At 46.0% G+C, this 23,921-nt stretch overlaps 1 protein-coding gene across 15 annotated transcripts in view; it reads right to left on the bottom strand.

Moving 5' to 3' along the window:
- The window catches only part of FARP2 (FERM, ARH/RhoGEF and pleckstrin domain protein 2), a 270,101-nt gene that overhangs the window by 182,049 nt on the left and 64,131 nt on the right, over positions 1-23,921 (bottom strand). For all 15 annotated transcript variants that reach the window (XR_010590399.1, XR_010590400.1, XR_010590401.1 and 12 more), the window contains exon 5: positions 4,337-4,415. Coding sequence is in view for 12 of the 15 variants with exons in the window: in XM_065557154.1 (XP_065413226.1) it covers positions 4,337-4,415 (79 nt within the window). In the remaining 3 variants the exon portion in view is untranslated. The remainder of the gene's footprint in view (positions 1-4,336; positions 4,416-23,921) is intronic.

The following is a 23,921-nucleotide window of genomic DNA, read 5'->3' on the forward strand; positions in this document are numbered from 1 at the left end:
AATTGGCAAATTTCTAAAACAGGGGGAGGATGTCACTTGAGCTCTGATGGAGTAAGCCTTCATGTTCAGTGAGAGAGGTGCACCAGCCAATTGTAAGATACAGTAAGATACATTGTGTCATCCACTTAGATATTCTGTGTGATGGACTGGCCTTATGGACTGCCCAACTATAGCCAGAAATAACCCAGAAGAATAACCAAGAAGCTTGGTTCTGTTTATGAAGTAATGTACGCCTCTGGAAATATCCAGTGTATGCAACTTCCCTCCTGATGTAGCGTGGAACTTCATGAAGACATCCACAGGCAAGTTAACTAATTTTTACTCCTGGGGGAATTCTGCATCACTGTGCGTGTGCAGAATTCATATCCCCCCCCTTTGCTTCCCCACAGAAAAATGACTTCTGACAGGAAAGCAAAGGGAAGCTGCAAGAGCCGTCATGCGCCCCTCTCGGCAACACCAGCAGCTTGGCTCGGTAGAGACGTAAATCAAAGCCGGGGGAGGGGGGCGGGGCAGTCATGTGAGAGAGAGAGAGAGAGAGAGAGAGACACACTGACTCTCGGCGCTCGGTGTGGAGGGGCAGGGCTTCAGAGTGTTTCTGAGGAGGTAGGCGTGGGACAGGCTCTATCGCTTCAGGCAGAGCAGAATGTAGCAGCCTGCCTAAGTGAATTGTTCCCATTGTCTTTTTCAATTCTCCCAGGAGTATAAAACAGGTGTAAAAGTTTTAAGGCTCCTTCACATTGCCAGAGGGGTGTAAAGGACAGTATGGCCTTATAAATGCTTATGGGGCTTTCGTGATTAGAACTGGTCTAAATTTTTGGACTGAAAAAAATTTCCTATCAAAATGTGCTCCATGAACTGTTTGCTACTGACCTTTCTGGAGATGATCAGTAGCCAATGTAAATTGTGAGTTTGATTCCCCAGCCCTCATTTGCTCTTCAGTTGTCTATGATGTAACACTGAGTATGTGGCTGCATATATTCGTTGACTAATAACCAAAAATAAAGGGCCAAACCTAGCTACATTACGATTAGGCAAGGGGATTTCCTCCAATGCTCCCCACTCCTATTCTCCATCTATTGTATTGTAGTTTAAATAAATTACCGAAATAATGGAAATCAGAGTGATTATATTGCCTTATTTTGACAAATAAAACATGCAGAATTTTGCAGAATTTTAAAATATTGTGCACAGAACTTTTAATTTTTTGGTGCAGAATTCCCCCAGGATTGATTCAAATAGAACTCAGAACACCTTGGGGTTGAAGTTTCAGCACTGTCTTGTGCCTATGAAATGCTGTGTAGGAAGGGTCACCTATAAGTGCTTGGAGCTCACTCTCTCTCCTGGCTGAAGTCTCAGCAACTAGAAAGACAATCTTCAGTGAGATGAAGTAAGAAGCACTCTGAAAGAAGCTCGCAGGGAAGCACCTTGAGTATCAACAGGACAACACTGAGGTCCCAGGCAGCAGCAAGTTCTCTGACTTCTGCTACCTTGGTAGCCAACTTTCTCAAAACACAAAAATCGACAGTGAGATCCAGCACAGGATCTAGTGCGCAAGTGCTTCCTTTAGGAAATTACTCTGACACACTAAGGCAGAACTCCAAGATCCAGGTCTATAAGACAATTGTTATTCATACACTCCTTTATTGATGCATTATTCATACACTCCTTTATGGATGTTACAGTAACCAAAACAGGACATGATGAGATCCCGGATGAGACTTTTAGCTGTCAGGCTGAATAGAAGAGGCTGTACCTTAGAGATGTTATGCAGAAAAAAAAAATCAGCAATATTTAGCCTGGATACAAGACCTTAGAGAGAGGTTCAAGTCTGATATGAAATCCAGGTTTCAAGCCTGAGTCACCTGAGGGTATGTCTACACTACAAAATTAGGTCGATTTTATAGAAGTCGACTTTTAGAAATCTATTTTATACAGTCAATTGCGTATGTCGACACTAAGAGCATTAAGTCGGCGGAGTGCATCCTCACTACCATGGCTAGCATCGACTTACGGAGCGGTGGACTGTGGGTAGCTATCCCACAGTTCCCACAGTCTCTGCCGCCCATTGGAATTCTGGGTTAAGCTCTCAATGCCTGATAGGGCAAAAACATTGTCGCGGGTGGTTTTGGGTACATGTCATCAGTTGCCCCTCCCCCTGTGAAAGCAACAGCAGATAATCGTTTCACGCTTTTTTTCCTGGGTTACCCGTGCAGATGCCATACCACGGCAATCATGGAGCCTGCTCAGCTCACCGTCACCACTGCTGTTGTGGGCAAGTCTACTGTGGGGGCTGCTGTGATCCAAGTAGCCAATGCAATCATTAGAAGAGCACAGCAAGTCGCACTGCGCATCAGAGAGGCTTTGAAAACCAGTTTCATGACTGGCCAGGCTTCGGTGTGACAGTTGTGTGTGTTTTTCTCCTTGATGGAAACCCACCCCCTTTGTTGATTTTAATTCCCTGTAAGCCAACCACCCTCCCCGCTTCGAAATAAAGTAACTATTGTTTTGAAACCATGCATTCTTTATTAAAAAAAAAAAGAGAGATAATGGACAAGGTAACCCGGGTGGGGTGAGGGAGGAGGGAAGGACAAGGCCACATTGCTTATTGTAGCCACACAAAAAATCAAAGTGTTTGAATGACAATCTTCTGTTGCTTGGGCCATCCTCTGGAGTGGAGTGGCTGGGTGCCCGGAGCCTCTCCTCCCCTTCCCCCCCCTCCCCCTGCATTCTTGGGCATCTGGAGGAGGCTATGGAACATGGGGAGGAGGGTAGGCAGTTATACAGTAGATAAAGCAGGGGTCTGTGCTCTTGTTGGCTTTCCTGCAGCTCCAACAGACGCTTCATCATGTCCGTTTGCTCCCCCATTAGCCTCAGCATCGCCTCCTGCCTCCACTCTTCACGCTCACTTAATTCTTTCCTGGCTTCTGCTACTGAATGCCTCCATGCATTAAGCTGTGCCCTATCACTGCGGGAGGACTGCATGAGCTCAGAAAACATGTCATCATGAGTGCATTTTTTTCGCCTTCTAATCTGCGATAACCTCAGAGACAGAGAGGATACAGGGAGCGTAGAAACATTCTAAGCTCTACGATTCTGGAGGGACTGCATGGTCACCTGTGCTGCTGAGCTCGCCACGCTGACCGAACAGGAAATGAAATTCAAAAGTTCCCGGGGCTTTTCCTATGTACCTGGCTAATGCATCGGAGTTCAAAGTGCTGTCCAGAGCGGTCACAATGGAGCACTCTGGGATAGTTCCCAGAGGCCAATACTGTTGATTTGCATCCGCACTACCCCAAATTCAACATAGCAAAGTCGATTTTAGCGCTACTCCCCTCGTCGGGGAGGAGTACAGAAGTAGATTTTAAGAGCCCTTTAGGTCGATGGAACGGGGTTGGTTGTGTGGACACAGTCGTTTTTAAATCGACCTAACGCAGTTAAATTCAACTTAACCCCGTAGCGTAGACCAGGCCTAAGGTTATGAGGAGAAGACAGATGGGGGACCTAGATTTGTGCTGGCAGGAGGAGAGGAGAGAAGAGAAGATCAAAGTGAAGAGAGGAAGAGGAGAAGGTAGAGGTAGTGAGAACTGTAGAGAGATGGGGGTAACCAGGAAGGAGAGATGAAGCCAGTTGCGGGACGGAGGAAGACAGCTGCTATGATGCAGAAGAAAGGTCTGGTGAGAGGCAGATGGACAAGATTACAACCAACCTGGGAAAGATCTGTTACAGGCAGAACTCTCCAATCATATTACCTGTTGGTGATGAAGGGACAGGACCAGGATACATTTACAGATAGTAACATGCTTAAGATATCAATTATTTACTAACTTTTTAAAATCTGACATAAGTAACATGCTAAATATGATAAGCATATCAGCAGAAACTGTTACAGATGTAATCTACTAACCTGTTGGATTCTTACTATTTGACAATTAACCATTTATTAATACATTTATCACTTAATCCTTCTAGAAACTATTTATACATGTACAATATAAAGAGTGACCATTTCCTCTATACAACTGCCTCCTTCAATGGTAACACATTGACATGTTTGGTAGGCAGAAATTGCCCCAGCTGACTTGCACCGTTATCTATTCATGCAAACTTTCACTAGTTTTTACAGCCACAGGCATCATCTACCACCTGAATCATTAAGATAGGTATTTCTGTTAGAAATGTGACTTTCTAATAGAAATGCTCCCCCACCTTCCCTAAAAGCTAACTTTTATTGTTATAACAGAGAAAATACCCTCTTAGGTGAGCTTATTTGTGTCTTCCCTTCATTTCCATATTTTTAACCACTAACGAACATTAATTACTTTGAAAGATATTTTACCTGGTATACTCCTCTTGCAGCTGACCAGGGTCAGGAGGGAAAAACTTTACAGCTAGACGAAGCACTGTATTCTTTGGTCCTATGAAAAAATATTAAACAGTTTTACAAACAAATCTCTATATAGAATGAGGAAAGGACCTATAACAATAGAATTTTAAATGAAGGAGACAAAACAGGCAGTTTGAATTACAGAATGTTCTGTAATGACCTACGATGATAAAATCTTACCAATAGCAGTAATATTGTGTTAACTTTGAATTTAGCATTTCAGATCATTGAACTATGTCACCTCTAATTAAGAAACGTCGTCACTGGATCAGAATATTACAATTGCTTATTGTACCATTACTAAATACTAGCACTCTGATTATCAAAGAAAAGGCTTAATGTTTTTCAGCCAATCGGAACACTAGGCAATCTTAATTTTAAAAGTATATTGTACGTTTATTAATAGCTATAGATATATACTATCTTACAAGGAATTACAGTAATTCCACTGAGATAATAATGACATAATTACTTAATTGTTACTCTCATGCTTTATCATCAGAACACCATTTTCATATAACGCAATGCAATCCATGTGTCATTTTACCACCCTGGGCTATCAATACCAAAAACTACATAATTTAGTATTATAGATGAGAATGTAATGGCATAAATTTCAGAAAATTTAAATTTATGGCCAACTCCCCATGTCCAAATGGTCTAGTGTTCCTTGTTTCTGTTTACAATTTCATTTTATGCTGCCTCCAAATTTTCAGTTTTCAATGACCTGCACAGAGGCCAGCAGGAAACCTGACAGGTTCTTAACCGAAGAAGGGGCCCAGGACCATTGCCACCACCCAGACGTATTCACCCCCACAGGGCTTACACACACACACACACACAAGGGACAGAAACTGGGATCCCTACCAGATGTACACGCTTTATAGAAATACGCTTATGAATGTAAATATGACAACTGGAATATGTTTTATGCTAGATATGCCACGTAACATATCTTTGCAAAGGATATGTTCTACTACATGTATTCATCCTATTCGTATGCATGTATCATTTTTATATCTGAAGTTATGAGCGTTGGCTCTATGCTTGTATTTAAAGTGTTTGCACCTAAGGCAGATTTGAGCAATATAGTGTGGAGTATTCAAGTAAATGGAAGTATGTGGCGAACAATGGACCTTGATAGATGCCAATCCACATCTGAGCTTTCCTGGGAATGTCCCTGTAGAGAACTAAGTCATGCATGGACATGTGATTTGCCCATGTGACTCCAAGACTCCATCGTGTAGCTGGGATTCTACACAGGGGGAGAGAGGGGTTTCCACACAAGAGAAAAACTATATAAAGTCCTGGGAGACCCCTCCATTGTGTCTTCAGCTGGCTCAAGGGGTAGCCTCTCCAGCCCCAAAGGATACCTGAAAGAAACTGGAACAAAGGACAGTAACTACAGGGGGGTGAGTGATTGCTGGACCCAGACTAGAAGGAGATTAGTTTGTAAAAGAAGCTTACTGGAACATCTCTGAGGGTGAGATTTCATCTGTAATCACTTTCTTACTGTATTAGGCTTAGACTTGAGCATTTTATTTTATTTTGCTTGGTAATTCACTTTGTTCTGTCTGCTTAGAACCACTTAAATCCTACTATTTGTATTTAATAAATCACTTTTTACTTATTAAATAACCCAGAGTATGTATTAATACCTGGGGGGGGGGAGAGGGGAGCAAACAGCTGCACATCTCTCTCCATCAGTGTTATAGAGGGCGAACAATTTATGAATTTACCCTGTATAAGCTTTATACAGGGCAAAATGGATTTATTTGGGGGTTTGGACCCCCTTGGGAGTTGGGTAGCTGAGTGCTGGAGACAGGAACACTTCTTAAGCTGTTTTCAGTTAAGCCTGCAGCTTTTGGGGGATGTGGTTCAGACATGGGTCTGTGTTTGCAGCAGGCAAGTGTGTCTGGCTCAAACCAGGCAAGGGCCTGAAGTCCCAAGCTGGCAGGGAAAACAGGCTCAGAGGTAGTCTAGGCACATCCGGTGACTGTTCCCAAGGGGGTTTCTGTGATCCAACCCGTCTCACACATCCTTCCACTTTCAGGCCCCAAAAGGCTGGAGACAGTCTACTTTAAATAAGCAGAGAGCCAGAGGGATAAAAGAAGGGCCTCTGGAACTCCCTTGTGGCTAGTCTGGCTGCAGCTCCATTAGAGCTGACTGAGGCAGCTAGCCTCAAAAAAATAAGACTAGGCCTCCTGATACTGTAATTTCCCCAACTTCTGCTCACCTCCTTTCTAGATCAAAGCAGACAATGTCAAAGAAGGAGCAAGCCAAGTGGAGAGAAAACGCCACTTCCTGATACCAGATTTCTCTCCCTTATATGTCATGCAGGGAACAGCCATACCCTGCCCATTACGGTACATAACATCAGCCATTTCAACACTAACGTATGCACATATATGCACATTAACATCTACTTTTTGTTTGGAGGATGTTGGTAGGTACAAGGCAAACCAGTGCAATTCAGAAACTATAAAGGATGAGGAAAAACAATGATCTAGAGCTGACAATAAGCAGACTAAGATCTGTGAATGTTGAAGACAGGTGGCCAAATATCCCAGTTTACTACCATTATCCTGGATGATTATACTGAAACTAGGATTTGTTCGGTTTTCACTATAATATTGGGACATCTGATTCCACTATATTTGCTGACAATCTATCCTCCTTTCACACACACGTTAATCTGGGATTGTAAGTAATATCTCTCTGGTGTATAATGGGAGAAATTAAACTGAAGAGCCATGTCACAGTACTCCCAAGAGCAGCTCCCAGCCCCAGAACTCAAGATCTTAGGACTCTGAAAGCCTTAGTGCATCAGACAAGTAGGACTCTCATCGTGACTACGGCCCCAACCAGAAGAAAGGAAGTAGGACATGGGATAGTTGGAGGAAAAAGGAGACTGTGAATAAAACCCCACTGAGTGAAATAATTTAAGGTTCCTATTTAGAGAAGATAACAGATCGACAGTCTTGAACACTTTAAAGCTCTCGGTGATGTCTCTCTAGAAAGAGATACTTCCACTACATTAGGCTGAAAAAATTAACATCAGATTTCCTGTGAAAGAAGACACAGCTACCCTCTGAAAACCTGACAATACATTTCAGCAAAACTAAAATTAGAATGACCCCAACATCCCAACCCCCACCCCAATATATTTGGGCAAGAATGTCAGGCCACACTTGACCTGAAAACAGTAAGTTCTTGGCATGTATTGGGGACAACATTGTGATTTAGAAAGTGGAGAATGTCACAAGGGGAACAGCCACTTTAGACTAGATTCTGACTAACAGAGAGGAATTGGTAGCGAATCTAAAGGTGGAAGGCAATTTGGATGAAAGGGATCCTGAAATGATAAATGTTGTGATCCTAAGGAAAGGAACATAAGAACGGCCGTACTGGGTTAGACCAAAGGTCCATCTAGCCCAGTATCCTGTCTACCGATGCCAGGTGCCCCAGAGGGAGTGAACCCAACAGGCAATGATCAAGTGATCTCTCTCCTGCCACTCATCTCCACCCTCTGACAAACAGAGGCTAGGGACACCCATCCTTACCCATCCTGGCTAATATCCATTAGCGGACTTAACCTCCATGAATTTATCCAGTTCTCTTTTAAATGCTGTTATAGACCTAGCCTTCACAACCGTCTCAGGGCAAGGAGTTCCACAAGTTAACTGTGCGGTGTGTGAAGAACAACTTCCTTTTGTTTTAAACCTGCTGCTCATTAATTTCATTTGGTGGCCCCTAGTTCTTGTATGATGAGAACAAGTAAATAAGTTTTCCTTATTTACTTTCTCTACATCACTCATGATTTCATATACCTCTATCATATCCCCCCTTAGTCTCCTCTTTTCCAAGTTGAAAAGTCTTAGCCTCTAATCTCTCCTCATATGGGACCCGTTCCAAACCCATAATCATTTTAGTTGCTCTTCTCTGAACCTTTTCTAATGCCAGTATATTTTTTTTGAGATGAGGGGACGACCTCTGTACGCAGTATTCAAGATGTGGGCGTACCATGGATTTATATAAGGGCAATAAGATACTCTCAGTCTTATTTTCTATCCCCTTTTTAATGATTCCTAACATCCTGTTTCCTTTTTTGACCGCCACTGCACACTCCGTGGACGTCTTCAGCAAACTATCCACGATGACTCCAAGATCTTTTTTCTGATTCGTTGTAGCTAAATTAGCCCGCATTATATTGTATGTATAGTTGGGGTTATTTCTTCCAATATGCATTACTTTATATTTATCCACATTAAATTTCATTTGCCATTTTGTTGCCCAATCACTTAGTTTTGTGAGATCTGTTTGAAGTTCTTCAGTCTGCTTTGGTCTTAACTGTCTTGAGCAGTTTAGTATCATCTGCAAACTTTGCCACCTCACTTTTTACCCCTTTCTCCAGATCATTTATGAATAAGTTGAATAGGAGTGATCTGAGGATTGACCCTTGGGGGACACCACTTGTTACCTCTCTCCATTCTGAGAACTTACCATTAATTCCTACCCTTTGTTCCCTGTCTTTTAACCAGTTCTCAATCCATGAAAGGACCTTCCCTTTTATCCCATGACAACTTAATTTACGTAAGAGCCTTTGGTGAGGGACCTTGTCAAAGGCTTTCTGGAAATCAAAGTACACTATGTCCACTGGATCCCCCTTGTCCACATGTTTGTTGACCCCTTCAAAGAACTCTAATAGATTAGTAAGACACGATTTCCCTTTACAGAAACCATGTTGACTTTTGCCCAACAATTTATGTTCTTCTATGTGTCTGACAATTTTATTCTTTATTATTGTTTAAACTAATTTGCCCAGTACTGACGTTAGACTTACCGGTCTGTAATTGCTGGGATCACCTCTAGAGCCCTTTTTAAATACTGGCATTACATTAGTTATCTTCCAGTCATTGGGTACAGAAGCCGATTTAAAGGACAGGTTACAAACCATAGTTAATAGTTCCGCAACTTCACATTTGAGTTCTTTCAGAACTCTTGGGTGAATGCCATCTAGTCCCGGTGACTTGTTACTGTTAAGTTTATCAATTAATTCCAAAATCTCCTCCACTGACACCTCAATCTGTGACAATTCCTCCGATTTGTCACCTACAAAAGCCGGCTCAGGTTTGGGAATCTCCCTAACATCCTCAGCCGTGAAGACTGAAGCAAGAATTCATTTAGTTTCTCCGCAATTACTTTATCGTCTTTAAGCACTCCTTTTGTATCTCGATCGTCCAGGGGCCCCACTGGTTGTTTAGCAGGCTTCCTGCTTCTGATGTACTTAAAAGACATTTTGTTATTACCTTTTGAGTTTTTGGGTAGCTGTTCTTCAAACTCCTCTTTGGCTTTTCTTATTACATTTTTACACCTAATTAGGCAGTGTTTATGTTCCTTTCTATTTACCTCACTAGGATTTGACTTTCACTTTTTAAAAGATGCCTTTTTATCTCTCACTGCTTCTTTTACATGGTTAAGCCATGGTGGCTCTTTTTTAGTTCTTTTACTGTGTTTTTTAATTTGGGGTATACATTTAAGTTGGGCCTCTATTATGGTGTCTTTGAAAAGCATCCATGCAGCTTGGAGGGATTTCACTTTAGTCACTACCTTTTAATTTCTGTTTAACTAACCCCCTCATTTTTGCATAGTTCCCCTTTCTGAAATTAAATGTCACAGTGTTGGGCTGTTGAGGTATTCTTCCCACCACAGGGATGTTAAATGTTATTATATTATGGTCGCTATTTCCAAGCAGTCCTGTTATAATTACCTCTTGGACCAGCTCCTGCACTCCACTCAGGACTAAATCGAGAGTTGTCTCTCCCCTTGTGGGTTCCTGTAAGAGCTGCTCCAAGAAGCAGTCATTTAAAGTATAGACCTGCGGGTGGCTATATTACAACAGAAAAACTTCAAAAACAGACTCCAAAGAGAGACTGGTGAGCTAGAATTGATATGCAAACTAGACACAATCAACTCCGGTTTGAATAAGGACTGGGAATGGCTGAGCCATTACAGACATTGACTATCTCCCCTTGTAAGTACTCTCACACTTATTATCAAACTGTCTGTACTCGGCTAGCTTGATTATCACTTCAAAAGTTTTTTTTCTCTTAATTAATTGGCCTCTCAGAGTTGGTAAGACAACTCCCACCTGTTTATGCTCTCTGTATGTGTGTATATATATCTCCTCAATATATGTTCCATTCTATATGCATCCGAAGAAGTGGGCTGTAGTCCACGAAAGCTTATGCTCTAATAAATTTGTTAGTCTCTAAGGTGCCACAAGTACTCCTGTTCTTCTTTTTAAAGTATAGAGAAATTTTTTCTCTGAATTTCGTCCTGAGGTGACATGTTCCCAGTCAATATGGGGATAATTGAAATCCCCCCACTATTATTGAGTTCTTAATTTTGATAGCCTCTCTAATTTCCCTTAGCATTTCATCACCACTATCACTATCCTGGTCAGGTGGTCGATAATAGATCCCTAATGTTATATTCTTATTAGAGCATGAAATTACTATCCATAGAGACTCTATGGAACATGTGGATTCACTTAAGATTTTTACTTCATTTGATTCTACATTTTCTTTCACATGTATTGCCACTCCCTGCCCCCAGACCTGTTCTGTCCTTCCGATATATTTTGTACGCCAGAATGATTGTGTCCCATTGGTTGGCCTCAGTCCACCAGGTTTCTGTGATGCCTATTATATCAATATCCTCCTTTATCACAAGGCACTCTAGTTCACCCATCTTATTATTTAGATTTCTAGCATTTATATACAAGCACTTTAAAAAATTGTCACTGTTTGTCTGTCCTTTTCTGATGTGTCCGGTTCTTTTTTAGGTGAATGTTTCTCATCTGATCTGGCCCCTAGATTATCCTCTTCCATCCTCTCCTCCTGACTAAAACCTAGAGAATCTCTATCAATAGACTCTCCTCTAAGAGAAGTCTCTGTCCGATCCACGTGCTCCTCTGCAGCAGTCGGCTTTCCCCCATCTCTTAGTTTAAAAACTGCTCTGCAACCTTTTTAATGTTAAGTTCCACTTTGGTTTAGCTGGAGCCCATCTCTCCTGTATAGGCTCCCCCATCCCAAAAGTTTCCCCAGTTCCTAATGAATCTAAACCCCTCCTCTCTACACCATCGTCTTATCCACGCATTGAGACTCTGAAGCTCTGCCTGCCTACCTGGCCCTGCGCGTGGAACTGGGAGCATTTCTGAGAATGCCACCATAGAGGTCCTGGATTTCAGTCTCTTCCCTAGCAGCCTAAATTTGACCTCCAGAACGTCTCTCCTACACTTCCCTATGTCATTGGTACCTACATGTACCATGACCACTGGCTCCTTCCCAGCACTACACAGGGCTGCAGCTTTGCTAACAGGGCTGCTAACAGGGAGTTTCGTAAGGGAGTTCTTCAGGTGAAGGAGGAACAAATACAGGACCCTTGGGGTAAGTGGCTCTCTGTAGTGTGTGTTTGTGGGTTACTTGCTGTGTGCTGAGTTTGTGTTTGTCTGTCTGTTTGTTTGAAAAACCGTGTGCTGTGGCTGGCAGTTGGAAGCTGTGAGTTTCAAAGTAAGGTTTGAAAGCTAGAAGCCTCTGTTAATTGGCTGAGCCTTAGTCAGTGGGCGGGGCTATCAAGAAGGCCAGGGCTTTATAAAGCAGCGAGCAAGCAACCAGGGAGTTTTGGGAACAGGACTGCTAACAGGGAGTTTCACAAGGGAGTTTGGAAGGGGAGTGGGAAGGGGGCAAGGTTCACTTGCCGTTCTTTAAAACCTGTAAACTAAACTGTATTCAAAACTTCTTGATTTAAACAATACTCTTACATTGAATAGGTAGCTATAGGAGAGAATGCAGGCAGAAGCCCAGCAGCAGAGTGGGAGCTACCCAGTCTATTGCGCTGAGTGCAGCATGTATGATTACCTGCCCTGTTGGCGGGTGGCATATGTGTGCATTCGGTGCAAGGAGCTCCTGGCCCTCAGAGACCGCGTACGGGCTTTGGAGGCCAAGGTGGTGGAACTGGAGGAGCTAAGGGAGGCAGAGAGGTATGTTGATGAGGCTTTCCGGGACACTGTAGAATTGTCCCACCTCCGGTCAGACAGCCCCTGCACTGTTGAGGAGAATGAAAGGTCCAGGGAAGTAGACCAGTCAATGGGAGCAGAGGGAAACCTTCCCATAGTTGGGACCCTCCTTCCAGTTGGTGTTGGGGTATCCCCTCACACTGAGGTTACCACTCCGGGGGAGGGAACTCCAGTCACAAGGAAAAGGCAGGTGTTAGTAATGGGAGATTCGATCATTAGAAACATAGATAGCTGGGTTTGTGATGACCAGGAGAACAGTATGGTGACTTGCCTGCCTGGTGCGAAGGTTGCAGATCTCTCGAAGCATCTAGATAGACTTATGTGTAGTGCTAGGGAGTAACAGTCTCAAGTTGCAGTGGGGGAAGTTTAAGTTGAATATTAGGAAAAACTTTTTCACTAGGAGGGTGGTGAAGCACTGGAATGGGTTACCTAGGGAGGTGGTGGAATCTCCTTCCTTAGAGGTTTTTAAGATCAGGCTTGACAAAGCCCTGGCTAGGATGATTTTGTTGGGGATTGGTCCTGCTTTGAGCAGGGGGTTGGACTAGATGACCTCCTGAGGTCCCTTCCAACCCTGATATTCTATGATTCTAAGGAAAGATTAATAAGACTGGGACTCTTCAGCCTGGAAAAGAGACGACTAAGAAGGAGGATATGACAGAGGTCTATAAAATCATGACTGGGGTGGAGAAAATAAATAAGGAAGTATTATTTACTCCTTCTCATAACACATGAACTAGGGGTCACCAAATTAAATTAATAGGCAGCAGGTTTAAAACAAACAAACGCAAGTATTTCTTCACACAACACAATGGCTATTGGCCACTGTTGGACGACAGAATACTGCACTAGATGGACCATTGGTCTGACCCACTATGGCCGTTCTTATGTTCTTAAATACACTATGAGCAAGAAAAACACTAGGGAAAGTGTAGGTCCTCTATTTAAAGGGGGAAGAGAATGACAAGAAGGTAGCTGAGGTTTTTAATTAGGTGTTTAATGTCTATATTGCTTCAGTCTTAACTAGAAAGTTTATTGATGACCAGATACTCAACACAATTAATATTAATGGCAAGGGGGAACAAGTCAAAATAGGGAAAGAACATCTTAAATATTTAGATAAATTAGATGCATTCAAGTCGGCAAGGCCTGGTGAAATCCATCCTAAGGTACACAAGATATAAATGAAGCAATCTTGGAATCATTAACAATTATCTCTGAGAGTTTAGGGAGGATGGGTGAGGTCCCGGAGGACTAGAGAAGGGCAAAAAAGGATCTGGGGAATTACAGACCAGTCATCCTAACTTCAATACCTGGAAGGATACTGGAACAAATTATTAAACAATCAATTTGTAAGCATCTATGAGGATAATAGGATTATAAGGAATAGCCAGCATGGATTTATCAAGAACAAAATCATGCCAATCTAGTTTCCTTCGTTGACAGAGTTATTGACTTAGTGATAGGGAGGAAGCAGTAGATGTGATGTATCTTTATTTTAAGTAAAGCTTTTGACACAATCCCCACATGACACTCAAACTAAGGAAATGTGGTCTAAATGAAATTACTATAAAATGGGTGTACAACTGGTTGAATGACCACACTCAAAGAGTAGTTATCAATGGTTTGCTATCTGATTAAGCAGACTTATCTAGGGACATCCCGCTGTGATCAGTCCTGGTCTGGTAGTATTCAATATTTCCATTAATGACTTGGATAATGGAGTGAAGAGTATGCTTATAAAATCTGCAGATGACACCACACTAGGAGGGATTACAAACATTTTGGAGGACAGGATTATAATTCAAAACAACCCTGACAAATTTGAGAATTGGTCTGATTTCAACAAGATGAAACTCAATAAGATCAGTACAGAATACTTCACTTAAGAAGTAAAAATCAAATGCACAACTACAAAATGAGGAATAACTGGCTACATGGTAATACTGCTGAGAAGGATATAGGGGTTATAATGGATCACAAATTGAATATGACTCAATGTGATGCTGTTGTGAAAAAAAGACTAATATTCTAGGATATATTAATAGGAGTTCCGTACGCAAGACAAGGGAGGTGAGGCCTCAACTAGAGTATTGCATCCAATTTTGGGCGCCACACTTTAGGGAAGATGTGGACAAACTAGAGAGAGTACAGAGGAGAGCAACAAAAATGGTAAAAAGTTTAGAAAACCTGATCTATGAGGAAAAATTAAAAACCAAATGGTAAGAAGAGAAGACTGAGGGGAGACCTGATAATCTTCAAATATTTTAAGGGCTGTTATAAAGAGGACTGTGATGAACTGATCTTCATGTTTACTGAAGATAGAATAAGCAGTAATGGGCATAACATGCAGTAAGGGAGATTTAGGTTAGATATTAGGAAAATCTTTCTAAGGCAGTGTAGTGAGGCAACGACTCACCGACACAGTGCCTCCTGCTGGTCACCTCTGGAATTAGCTCTCCAGCATATCGAGTGCCTCCTACCGGCCAGTGTCTCATCTGCCGCTAGTCCCTGTGTCCCTCCTGGACTCCGGTGCCCTTTACCTCGGAGTTCTGCCCACTGCAGTACCCCCACACACTGGGTCTCCCCTCCCAGGGGAACCCCCAACCCTCTACACGCACCTTGCCTCAGTGGCTTCTGCCAGTCGTCATCTAGCCCCTTTCTCAAGGGGCAGACTGCAGTCCGTAATGGCCACTCATCACCGGCAAGGGGGTTGGACCAGCTGCCTCTGTCTATCGCCAGGCTGCACTCCTGCAGCCCCAGTACCTAATTAGGCCTTAACCAAGGCCTCAGCCTGGGGAGTTGCCAGGCTGGAGCTCCCCAGCTCCTTTGCCCTTCCCCAGCACTGCTTAGCCTCAGGTATCCTTGCTCCTTCAGGCAGCTCGGTACTTCTCTCTCCAGAGAGAGAGAGTCTGCCTGCCTTCTCCCCAGGAGCCCTTCTTATACTGGCCCAGCCGGGTCCTGATTGGCTGCCTCAAGCCCTCTCATGATTGGCTCCCTGGGGCAGCCCTTTCCCAGGGCTGTTTTAACCCCTTCAGGGTCGGAGCAGGATGACCGCCCCGCTACAGGGCGTTAAACTATGGATTTGGTTACCAAGGGAGATTATGGAATCCCCATCACTGGAGGTTTTTAAAACCTGCTGGACGGTCTAGGTTTACTTGGCCCTACTTCAGCATAGGGGGCTGGACTGATGACTTGTCGAGGTCCCTTCTAGCCCTACATTTCTATGATTCTATAACTCTATGATTTAACTATGTAATCAGGCAGGGTAAATGATGAGACAGAGCAGGGAGAGGGGCGGATTTGATCTGGGAATGTTGCAGGGGAGTTACATTGGGGATGGGGGACTTCCCTTGAAGGAAGATCCCTGAGCTGTAACCTGAGCCAGGAGGGGGGTTGGGAGAAGTGACACCTTCTGCCCAGGAGACTGAACAAAGGAGAGGAGGAGCAGAGGGGAGGGGGGAGAGAGCTGCTAGAGAAGTTTTTGTTTTCAGTTTGGGCTGGGTGGTGCAACGCAGGGAACCCCAAGTTGGGGTCTAAGCTCCCTAAACCCCCCAGAAGGACTTTATTGAGGGGTTCTGGTTGTACCTACACACTCTGCTTGGGACCGTGTTCCTGTCATCTAATAAATTTCTGTTTTACTGGCTGGCTGAGAGTCACGGTGAATCTCAGGAAGAGGGGTGCAGGACCCTGACTCTCCCACACTCTGCAACAACAGGTGGCAGGGGTGGGATCTACTGCACCCCGTGGACAGCGCTTCCTGCAGTAAGTGACTGGGGAGCAGTAAAATGAAGGGTGATTGACGGGGACCAGGTGTGCTGAAGAGTCAACGAGGGACGGTTTCAGGGGGCGATTAACCCCTGGGAGTGTGTGACTAGCGAGAAGGACTTTTGCAGTAACAGGGTCCCCTGGGGGATCACAGCGAGCGGTCCCAGGGGTGGAAGAGTCTGCAGCTCGACCCTGGCAGAGAGGTGGTGACCTCGAGAAGGGCTGGCACACTACGGGTTCTCCCTGGAAACTGTGGGGAGCGGTGAGCACCCAGGCCTGTGAGTGGCCAGCAGGAAGAGGTATGCCAAGCGGCTTAAGAGCGACCTGGTGGAGCTGTGCAAGCAGAGGGGGCTGCGCAGTGGGAGGCTCACCAAAGAACAGCTCATTGCCCAGCTGGAGGAGGAAGATCGCTCAAATGAACTGATCCCTGCCTCTGAGGGAAGCAGCCTGGCAAATGCAGCGCAGGCACCAGTGTCTGTCCCACCTGGGAGTGGTCAGCCGGCTGCTGAGGCTTCCCGAGACCCCTCCTTCCTATGCCTAGGGGAAGGGTGGGGAGGAGCCCTGCGAATACCGAGGGCACTGTGACCCCCCCGGCCAAGCTCGCCGGCCAGCATGGGATCCTCCCGGCAACGCTCGGCATCCATGGAGGGGAAGCGGCTGGAATGGGAGAAGGAGCTAAAACAGAGAGCTGGCAGATCATGAAAAACAGACAGCATGAACTGGAGGAGAAAGAGAGACAGAGGCAGCATGAATGGGAAGAGAAAGAGAAACAGAGGCAGCATGAACTGGAGCTGGCGAGGCTAAGGGGCAGCGAACCCCCGGCTGCGGTGAGTGAGGGGGGACCCAGGACTGCACGGAGCTTTGATAAGTGCATCCTGGACCAGCATAAGGAGAGGGAGGACATGGTTGACTTCCTGGATGCTTTTGAGACGGCCTGCGAGCTGCACCAGGTTGATCCTGCAGACAGACTCCAGGTTCTCACCCCCTTACTGGACCCCAAAGCCGTGGCACTGTACCGCCAACTGGAAGGGACAGAGAAAGGGGACTATGAACTATTCAAAAAGGCCCTGCTACATGAGTTTGGGCTGACTCCTGAGATGTACCGGGAAAGGTTCCAGAGTCAGTACAAAACCCCTGAGGTCTCATATCTGCAACTAACCGTCTGCATGGAGGGATACGCCAGCAAGTGGGCAGATGGGGCCCAGACGAAGGAGGACCTGGTTAAACTGCTGGTACTGGAGCAACTATATGAGCGGTGCCCATCAGACCTGAGGCTATGGTTGAGGGACAAAAAGCCAGAGAACCCGCGACACGCAGGATCGGTCAAGGGGTTGGCAGGGAGGAGTCCCAAAGGAACAAGCCCGCCGCGATGCAGAGAGAGTCACCCTGGGACCTCCCAAAGGGGGAATATGGGGAATCCCCTCCCAAGGGGAACGTCCAGCGTCAGGGACAACCGACCGGTTCGAGTGGACCAACGGGACATGAGCTGCTATTACTGTGGCCAAAGAGGCCACATTCGGGTCCAGTGCCCCAAGCTCAAGGACAGACTGAGCAGACCGAACCCACAACGGGTTAACTTTGTAGAGGCCCAGAGGGACGAGGGGCAGGCTTCCCAGGCAAGGGGGGCTGGCAGCTTATCAACTGCTCAAGAGAGAGAAGGGCCCCAGGCCAGCTTCTCTGGGGGGCTGGATGCTCCGGACACCAAGTTCTCCATTTACGGGGGTGGCGCGGGGCTATCCCTGCGGAGCGAGTGCCTTGTTCCCCTGGAGGTGTATGGGAGGAAAATCTATGGATACTGGGACATGGGCACTGAGGTGACACTGGCCCAGCCCGAGGTGGTAGCTCCAGATCAGGTGATGCCCAACACCTTCCTGACCCTGACGGGGGTGGGCGGGACCCCATTCAAGATGCCCGTGGCGAGGCTACACCTGAAATGAGGGGCCAAGGAGGGCCCCAAGGACATAGGAGTGCACCACTATTTGCGCACTGAGGTGTTGATGGGGGGGGGAGGCCCTAGAGGACTGGCCAAGCAACCCCCAGAATGCCTTAGTCGTGATCCGTAGCCAGAGCCGGCGAGAGGCACTACGCCCTGACCTCAGGAAGGATGTCACACCGGAGGTGCAGGACCCTACCCTGGTGGGGAGGGAACACCCAAGGACAAGGCTCAGACGGGTTGTGACTTCCCTTGAAGGAAGATCCCTGAGTTGTAACCTGAACCAGGAGGAGGGTTGGGAGAAGTGACACCTTCTGCCCGGGAGACTGGACAAAGGAGAGGAGGAGGGAGAGAGCTGCTGGAGGAGCTTTTGTTTTCAGTTTGGGCTGGGTGGTGCAACGCAGGGAACCCCAAGTTGGGATCTAAGCTCCCTAAACCCCCCAGAAGAACTTGATTGAGGGGTTCTGGTTGTACCTACACGCTCTGCTTGGGACCGTGTTCCTGTCATCTAATAAACCTTCTGTTTTACTGGTTGGCTGAGAGTCACGGTGAATCTCAGGAAGAGGGGTGCAGGGCCCTGATGCCTCCACACGCCGTGACAAATACCACACAGATACTTTTTATAAATATCATATGCCCCTCAATGTATTTCCCAGTCCTCCACATGTTTAGACAAATCTCTCTGTTCCTATCCTCTTAGCAGCCATGCTGACAGAGAGATTCTTGGCTGGGAGCAGAGAGGAAACAGTGTTCTGTGGGATCAGATATGTCCAGACTTTCAGACCAACTCCACCCGAGCAATTAGAGAACAAGAGCTGCTACAACTACAAGAGAGTGATTAAGATCATGGAAGCTTTGCCTCTCCTGAGCTTGGTAAGGACCTTTGCTATTAGAAAGAATGGGGAGAAACTGCAGAGAACACAGAAGCTGCCAGTACCAATAAGGTTTTTGCAAGGTGGGCTGTTCAGAAGAATGGGGAATTGATTTATTTTTGGTGTCCTCCATTGGGAATCCATTCCACTATCACCTGAGCCACTGACTATTTGTGAGGGTCAACACCAGACAGTGTCTTTTCCTGACAGCCAAGCGGCTGTTGGGAGCATCTTGCAGGAAAGTGCCCAACTACATATATATAAGACTTCAAAAACAAAAGTCAATATCCTATCCCTTTCTGCTTGTTGAGGTAGAATATAGTTACCTCTCATTTGTAAAAACAACGAGGAGTCCTTGTGGCACCTTAGAGACTAACAAATTTGGGGGTTTCATCTTTTCGTGTGCTGTATATTTACACCTGCTTACTGTATTTTCCACTCCATGCATCTGATGAAGTGATTATATCCCACGAAAGCTTATGCCCAAATAACATTGTTAGTCTCTGAGGTTCCACAAGGACTCCTCCTTGTTTTTACTGATACAGACTAACACGGCTACCCCTCTGAAACCTGACCATTTGTGTAAATCAGGAGCATCTTGACGGATGTTATGAATGGGATTTTCAAAAGCCCTCAGTGTTGGCCTAACTCTGCTTCCATTGAAGAAAATTGCCTAATTCATCAATGGGAGTAAAGTTAAGCTAATGTTGAGCACTTTTGAAAGTCCCATCCCAGGTCTATGAAAGCCCCCTGCACATACAGAACCACTCTCGTACTCTGGGTATGTATGTGTAGATCATGTGCGTTGCAGGCAGGATATATCCATGGTTATTACAATTTAGATTGGAGGAACTTGGAAGCCCTTTTCTAATGGCAGATTATTAGTTATTTGCCATAAAGCTAGCAGGTCAGAGTTTTTTTCCAATTCAGTGACTACAGCATATTATAAATAGGGGCAACGTGTATGTTCTCTAAAAAAAAATTAACTAAATTTTAAATAAAGAATATGGCAGTCACATTTATCAAAGTCATTGAAAATAAACTCCCTAATGAACACTATACAAAAGTTTATATACACCTCTACCCTGATATAACGCGGTCCTTGGGAGCCAAAAAAATCTCATATAATCATAGAATATCAGGGTTGGAAGGGACCTCAGGAGGTCATCTAGTCCAACCCCCTGCTCAAAGCAGGAACAATTTCCAACTAAATCATCCCAGCCAGGGCTTTGTCAAGACTGACCTTAAAAACCTCTAAGGAAGGAGATTCCACCACCTCCCTAGGTAACCCATTCCAGTGCTTCACCACCCTCCTAGTGAAAAAGTTTTTTCCTAAAATCCAACCTAAACCTCCCCCGCTGCAACTTGAGACCATTACTCCTTGTTCTGTCATCTGCTACCACTGAGAACAGTCTAGATCCACCCTCTTTGGAACCCCCTTTCAGGTAGATTAAAGCAGCTATCAAATCCCCCCTCATTCTTCTTTTCTGCAGACTAAACAATCCCAGTTCCCTCAGCCTCTCCTCATAAGTCATGTGCTCCAGCCCCCTAATCATTTTTGTTGCCCTCCGTTGGACTCTTTCCAATTTTTCCACATCCTTCTTGTAGTGTGGGGCCCAAAATTGGACACAGTACTCCAGATGAGGCCTCACCAATGTCGAATAGAGGGGAATGATCACGTCCCTCAATCTGCTGGCAATGCCCCTACTTATACAACCCAAAATGCCGTTAGCCTTCTTGGCAACAAGGGCATACTGTCGACTCATATCCAGCTTCTCATCCACTGTAACCCCTAGGTCCTTTTCTGCAGAACTGCTTCCTAGCCATTCGGTCCCTAGTCTGTAACAGTGAATGGGACTCTTCCGTCCTAACTGTCCTTGTTGAACCTCATCAGGTTTCTTTTGGCCCAATCCTCTAATTTGTCTAGGTCCCTCTGTATCCTATCCTATCCCTACCCTCCAGCGTATCTACCACTTCTCCCAGTTTAGTGTCATCTGCAAACTTGCAGAGAGTGCAGTCCACACCATCCTCCAGATCATTAATGAAATCTCACCGTATTATAGGTGAGGCCGCGTTATATCAGGGTAGGGAGAGGAACCGCTCCCCGCCCCAGCTCACCTCCGGCTCCTCCCTGAGCACGCCACCGCCGCTCCATTTCTCCCTCCCTCCCAGGCTTGCCGCGCCAATCAGCTGTTTGGCCTGGCAAGCGTGGAGGAGGGGTGGGGTGGGGAGAGAAGCAGAGCGGCGGCAGCGGCGTGGGCGTGCTCAGGGGAGGAGGCGGAGATGAGCTGGAGCAGGGAGCGGTTCCTCTGTGCCCCCCGTTACTTGCTGCGGCCCTCCCTGGGGGCCCCCCGCCCCAGCTCACCTCCATTCTGCCTCCTCCCACGAGTGCACCGCAGCTCCGCTTCTCCCCCCTTCCTCCCAGGCTTGCTGCGCCAAACAGCTGATTGGCGCGGCAAGCCTGGGAGGGAGGAGAAGTGGAGCTGAGCGGCGTGCTCGTGGGAAGAGGAGGAGGCGGAGCGAAGGTGAGCTGGGGCGAGGAGCGGTTCCTCTGCGTCCCCCCCCCCTTACTTGCTGCGGCCCCCCTGCCCCAGCTCACCTCCGCTCCGTCTCCTCCCACAAGCGTGCCACAGCTCCGCTTCTCCTCCCTCCCAGGCTTGCCGCGCCAAACAGCTGATTGGCGCAGCAAGCCTGGGAGGGAGGAGAAGCAGAGCTCCGGCACGCTCATGGGAGGAGGCGGAGCGGAGGTGAGCTGGGTCGGGGGGGCCCCAGGAGGGCCGCAGCAAGCAATGGGCGGGCGCAGAGGAACCGCTTGCGGTAACACAAATTCGGATATAACAAGGCAAAGCAGCCCCGTCCCCCGGAGCACTGCTTTACCGCGTTATATCCGAATTTGCGTTATATCGGACTGCATTATATCGGGGTAGAGGTGTATATTCAAAATAGATGAACAGAGAGGGTTGGTTCAAGTGTAAATTTTAGTAATGTTCTTACTATATTTAAAAGTCTTTACAGCCATAGAACATGTCAGCAAAGACTCCAAACTACATACGCATCATTTACTTCACAAATTTGTATCAACTCCATACATTAAAACTGTAAGCATGTCTGAACTGTATTAACTTAAAGCCCATTAAACACCTACCACTCACCACCTTCTTGCTGAGAAATTAAAATATAAGGAAACACTGAAAAAACAAGTAATACATCAATATTAACCAAAAAAGAGAAAGTACAGGGAAAGACTTTATATTATTGTTGGAGTTCTGAGCAACTTGCATGATTTGAGCAATCCTCACTGAAGAAGATTTTATTTTTTTCAACTGCAATACTTAAAACAAGAAACCTGCACATCTAAAACATCTGTTAGCGTTCAGGTCACAGAATTTCAAGCATACTTGAAATTGAAGCACATTTTAGTTTTAAAACATTTAATATAAAATGGACAGCATTTAAACGTACTATTTCCCACACCCTTTTAAAGTCTTGAAAAGGAAAGCTATATTTTGTACAATTCCACAAAGGAAAAAGTTAGTTGATTTAAAATATGAAAAACATTTCTTTGTTTCAGTTTTCATTAGTCCATGCCTCAATACTTGCCTGCTAATTAATGTATTTTAAAACCAATAAAGCAGTTAGTTCATTCTCAAAGAGTTGTACATGCAGTATAAGTTCTGTTAGAATTCTTCCATTCAAAATGTCCTTGTGCCATAAGAATAGCTAAAATAAATTGTTTGTCTCTAAGACAAGAGATACTTTCAAAGCTCTCTGCATGAATGCACACACTTTTACTTCAAGTTTTGCTTCTCAAGTCAATTTTAAAAGTAGGAGAGTGTGGAAAAGGGGTTCCAATATTCAGTACTAACTTAAGAAAAATATTCTTTTGGGAGTTACCAAAAAACAGCTTTAAAAAACTGAACCCCCTTTTCCAGCAGTTGCATGTTTAACATGGGACAAAAGACAACCACCACCAATGTCTTTTAGGGCCTAAAAATCTAGTTGACCTAAAAAAAGTCTCAATTTAATATAGACTTTAGGTCAGCAGATAATGGCCTCAGGTCATATAGTTTAACACAGGGGTGGCCAACCTGAGCCTGAGAAGGAGCCAGAATTTACCAATGTACATTGCCAAAGAGCCACAGTAATATGTCAGCAGCCCCGCATCAGTAGGGTTACCATATTTCAGCAAGCAAAAAAGAGGACGGGAGGAGCCACGCCCTAGCCCCGCCCCTGCCCCTCCCACTTCCCACCCCCCCAGAACCCCCAACCCTCCCCCCGTTCCTTGTCCCCTGACTGCCCCCTCCTGGGACCCCTGCCCCTAACTGCCCCCCAGGACTCCACTCCCTATCTAAGCCTCCCTGCCTCTTGTCCCCTGACTGCCCCAACCCTTATCCACACCCCCACCCCCAGACAGACCCCTGGGACTCCCACGCCCCATCCAACCACTCCCCACCCCCTGACAGCCCCCCCCAGAACTCCCAACCCATCTAAACCCCTCTGCTCCCTGTCCCCTGACTGCTCCGATCCCTCTCCGCACTCCTGCCCCCTGACAGCCCCCCCCAGAACTCCCAACCCATCTAAACCCCTCTGCTCCCTGTCCCCTGACTGCTCCGATCCCCCTCCGCACTCCCGCCCCCTGACAGCCCCCCCCAGAACTCCCAACCCATCTAAACCCCTCTGCTCCCTGTCCCCTGACTGCTCCGATCCCTCTCCCCACTCCTGCCCCCTGACAGCTCACCCCCAGAACTCCCAACCCCCCCCCGCTCCTTGTCCCCTGACTGCCCCCTCCTGGGACCCCTGCTCCTAACTGCCCTCCAGAACCCCACCCCCTACCTAAGACTCCCTGTTCCTTGTCCCCTAACTGCCCCCTCCTAAGACCCCCCCCAA

This window comes from Chrysemys picta, chromosome 9 (genome assembly GCF_011386835.1).
Source record: "Chrysemys picta bellii isolate R12L10 chromosome 9, ASM1138683v2, whole genome shotgun sequence".
NCBI classification, from domain to species: Eukaryota; Metazoa; Chordata; order Testudines; family Emydidae; genus Chrysemys; species Chrysemys picta.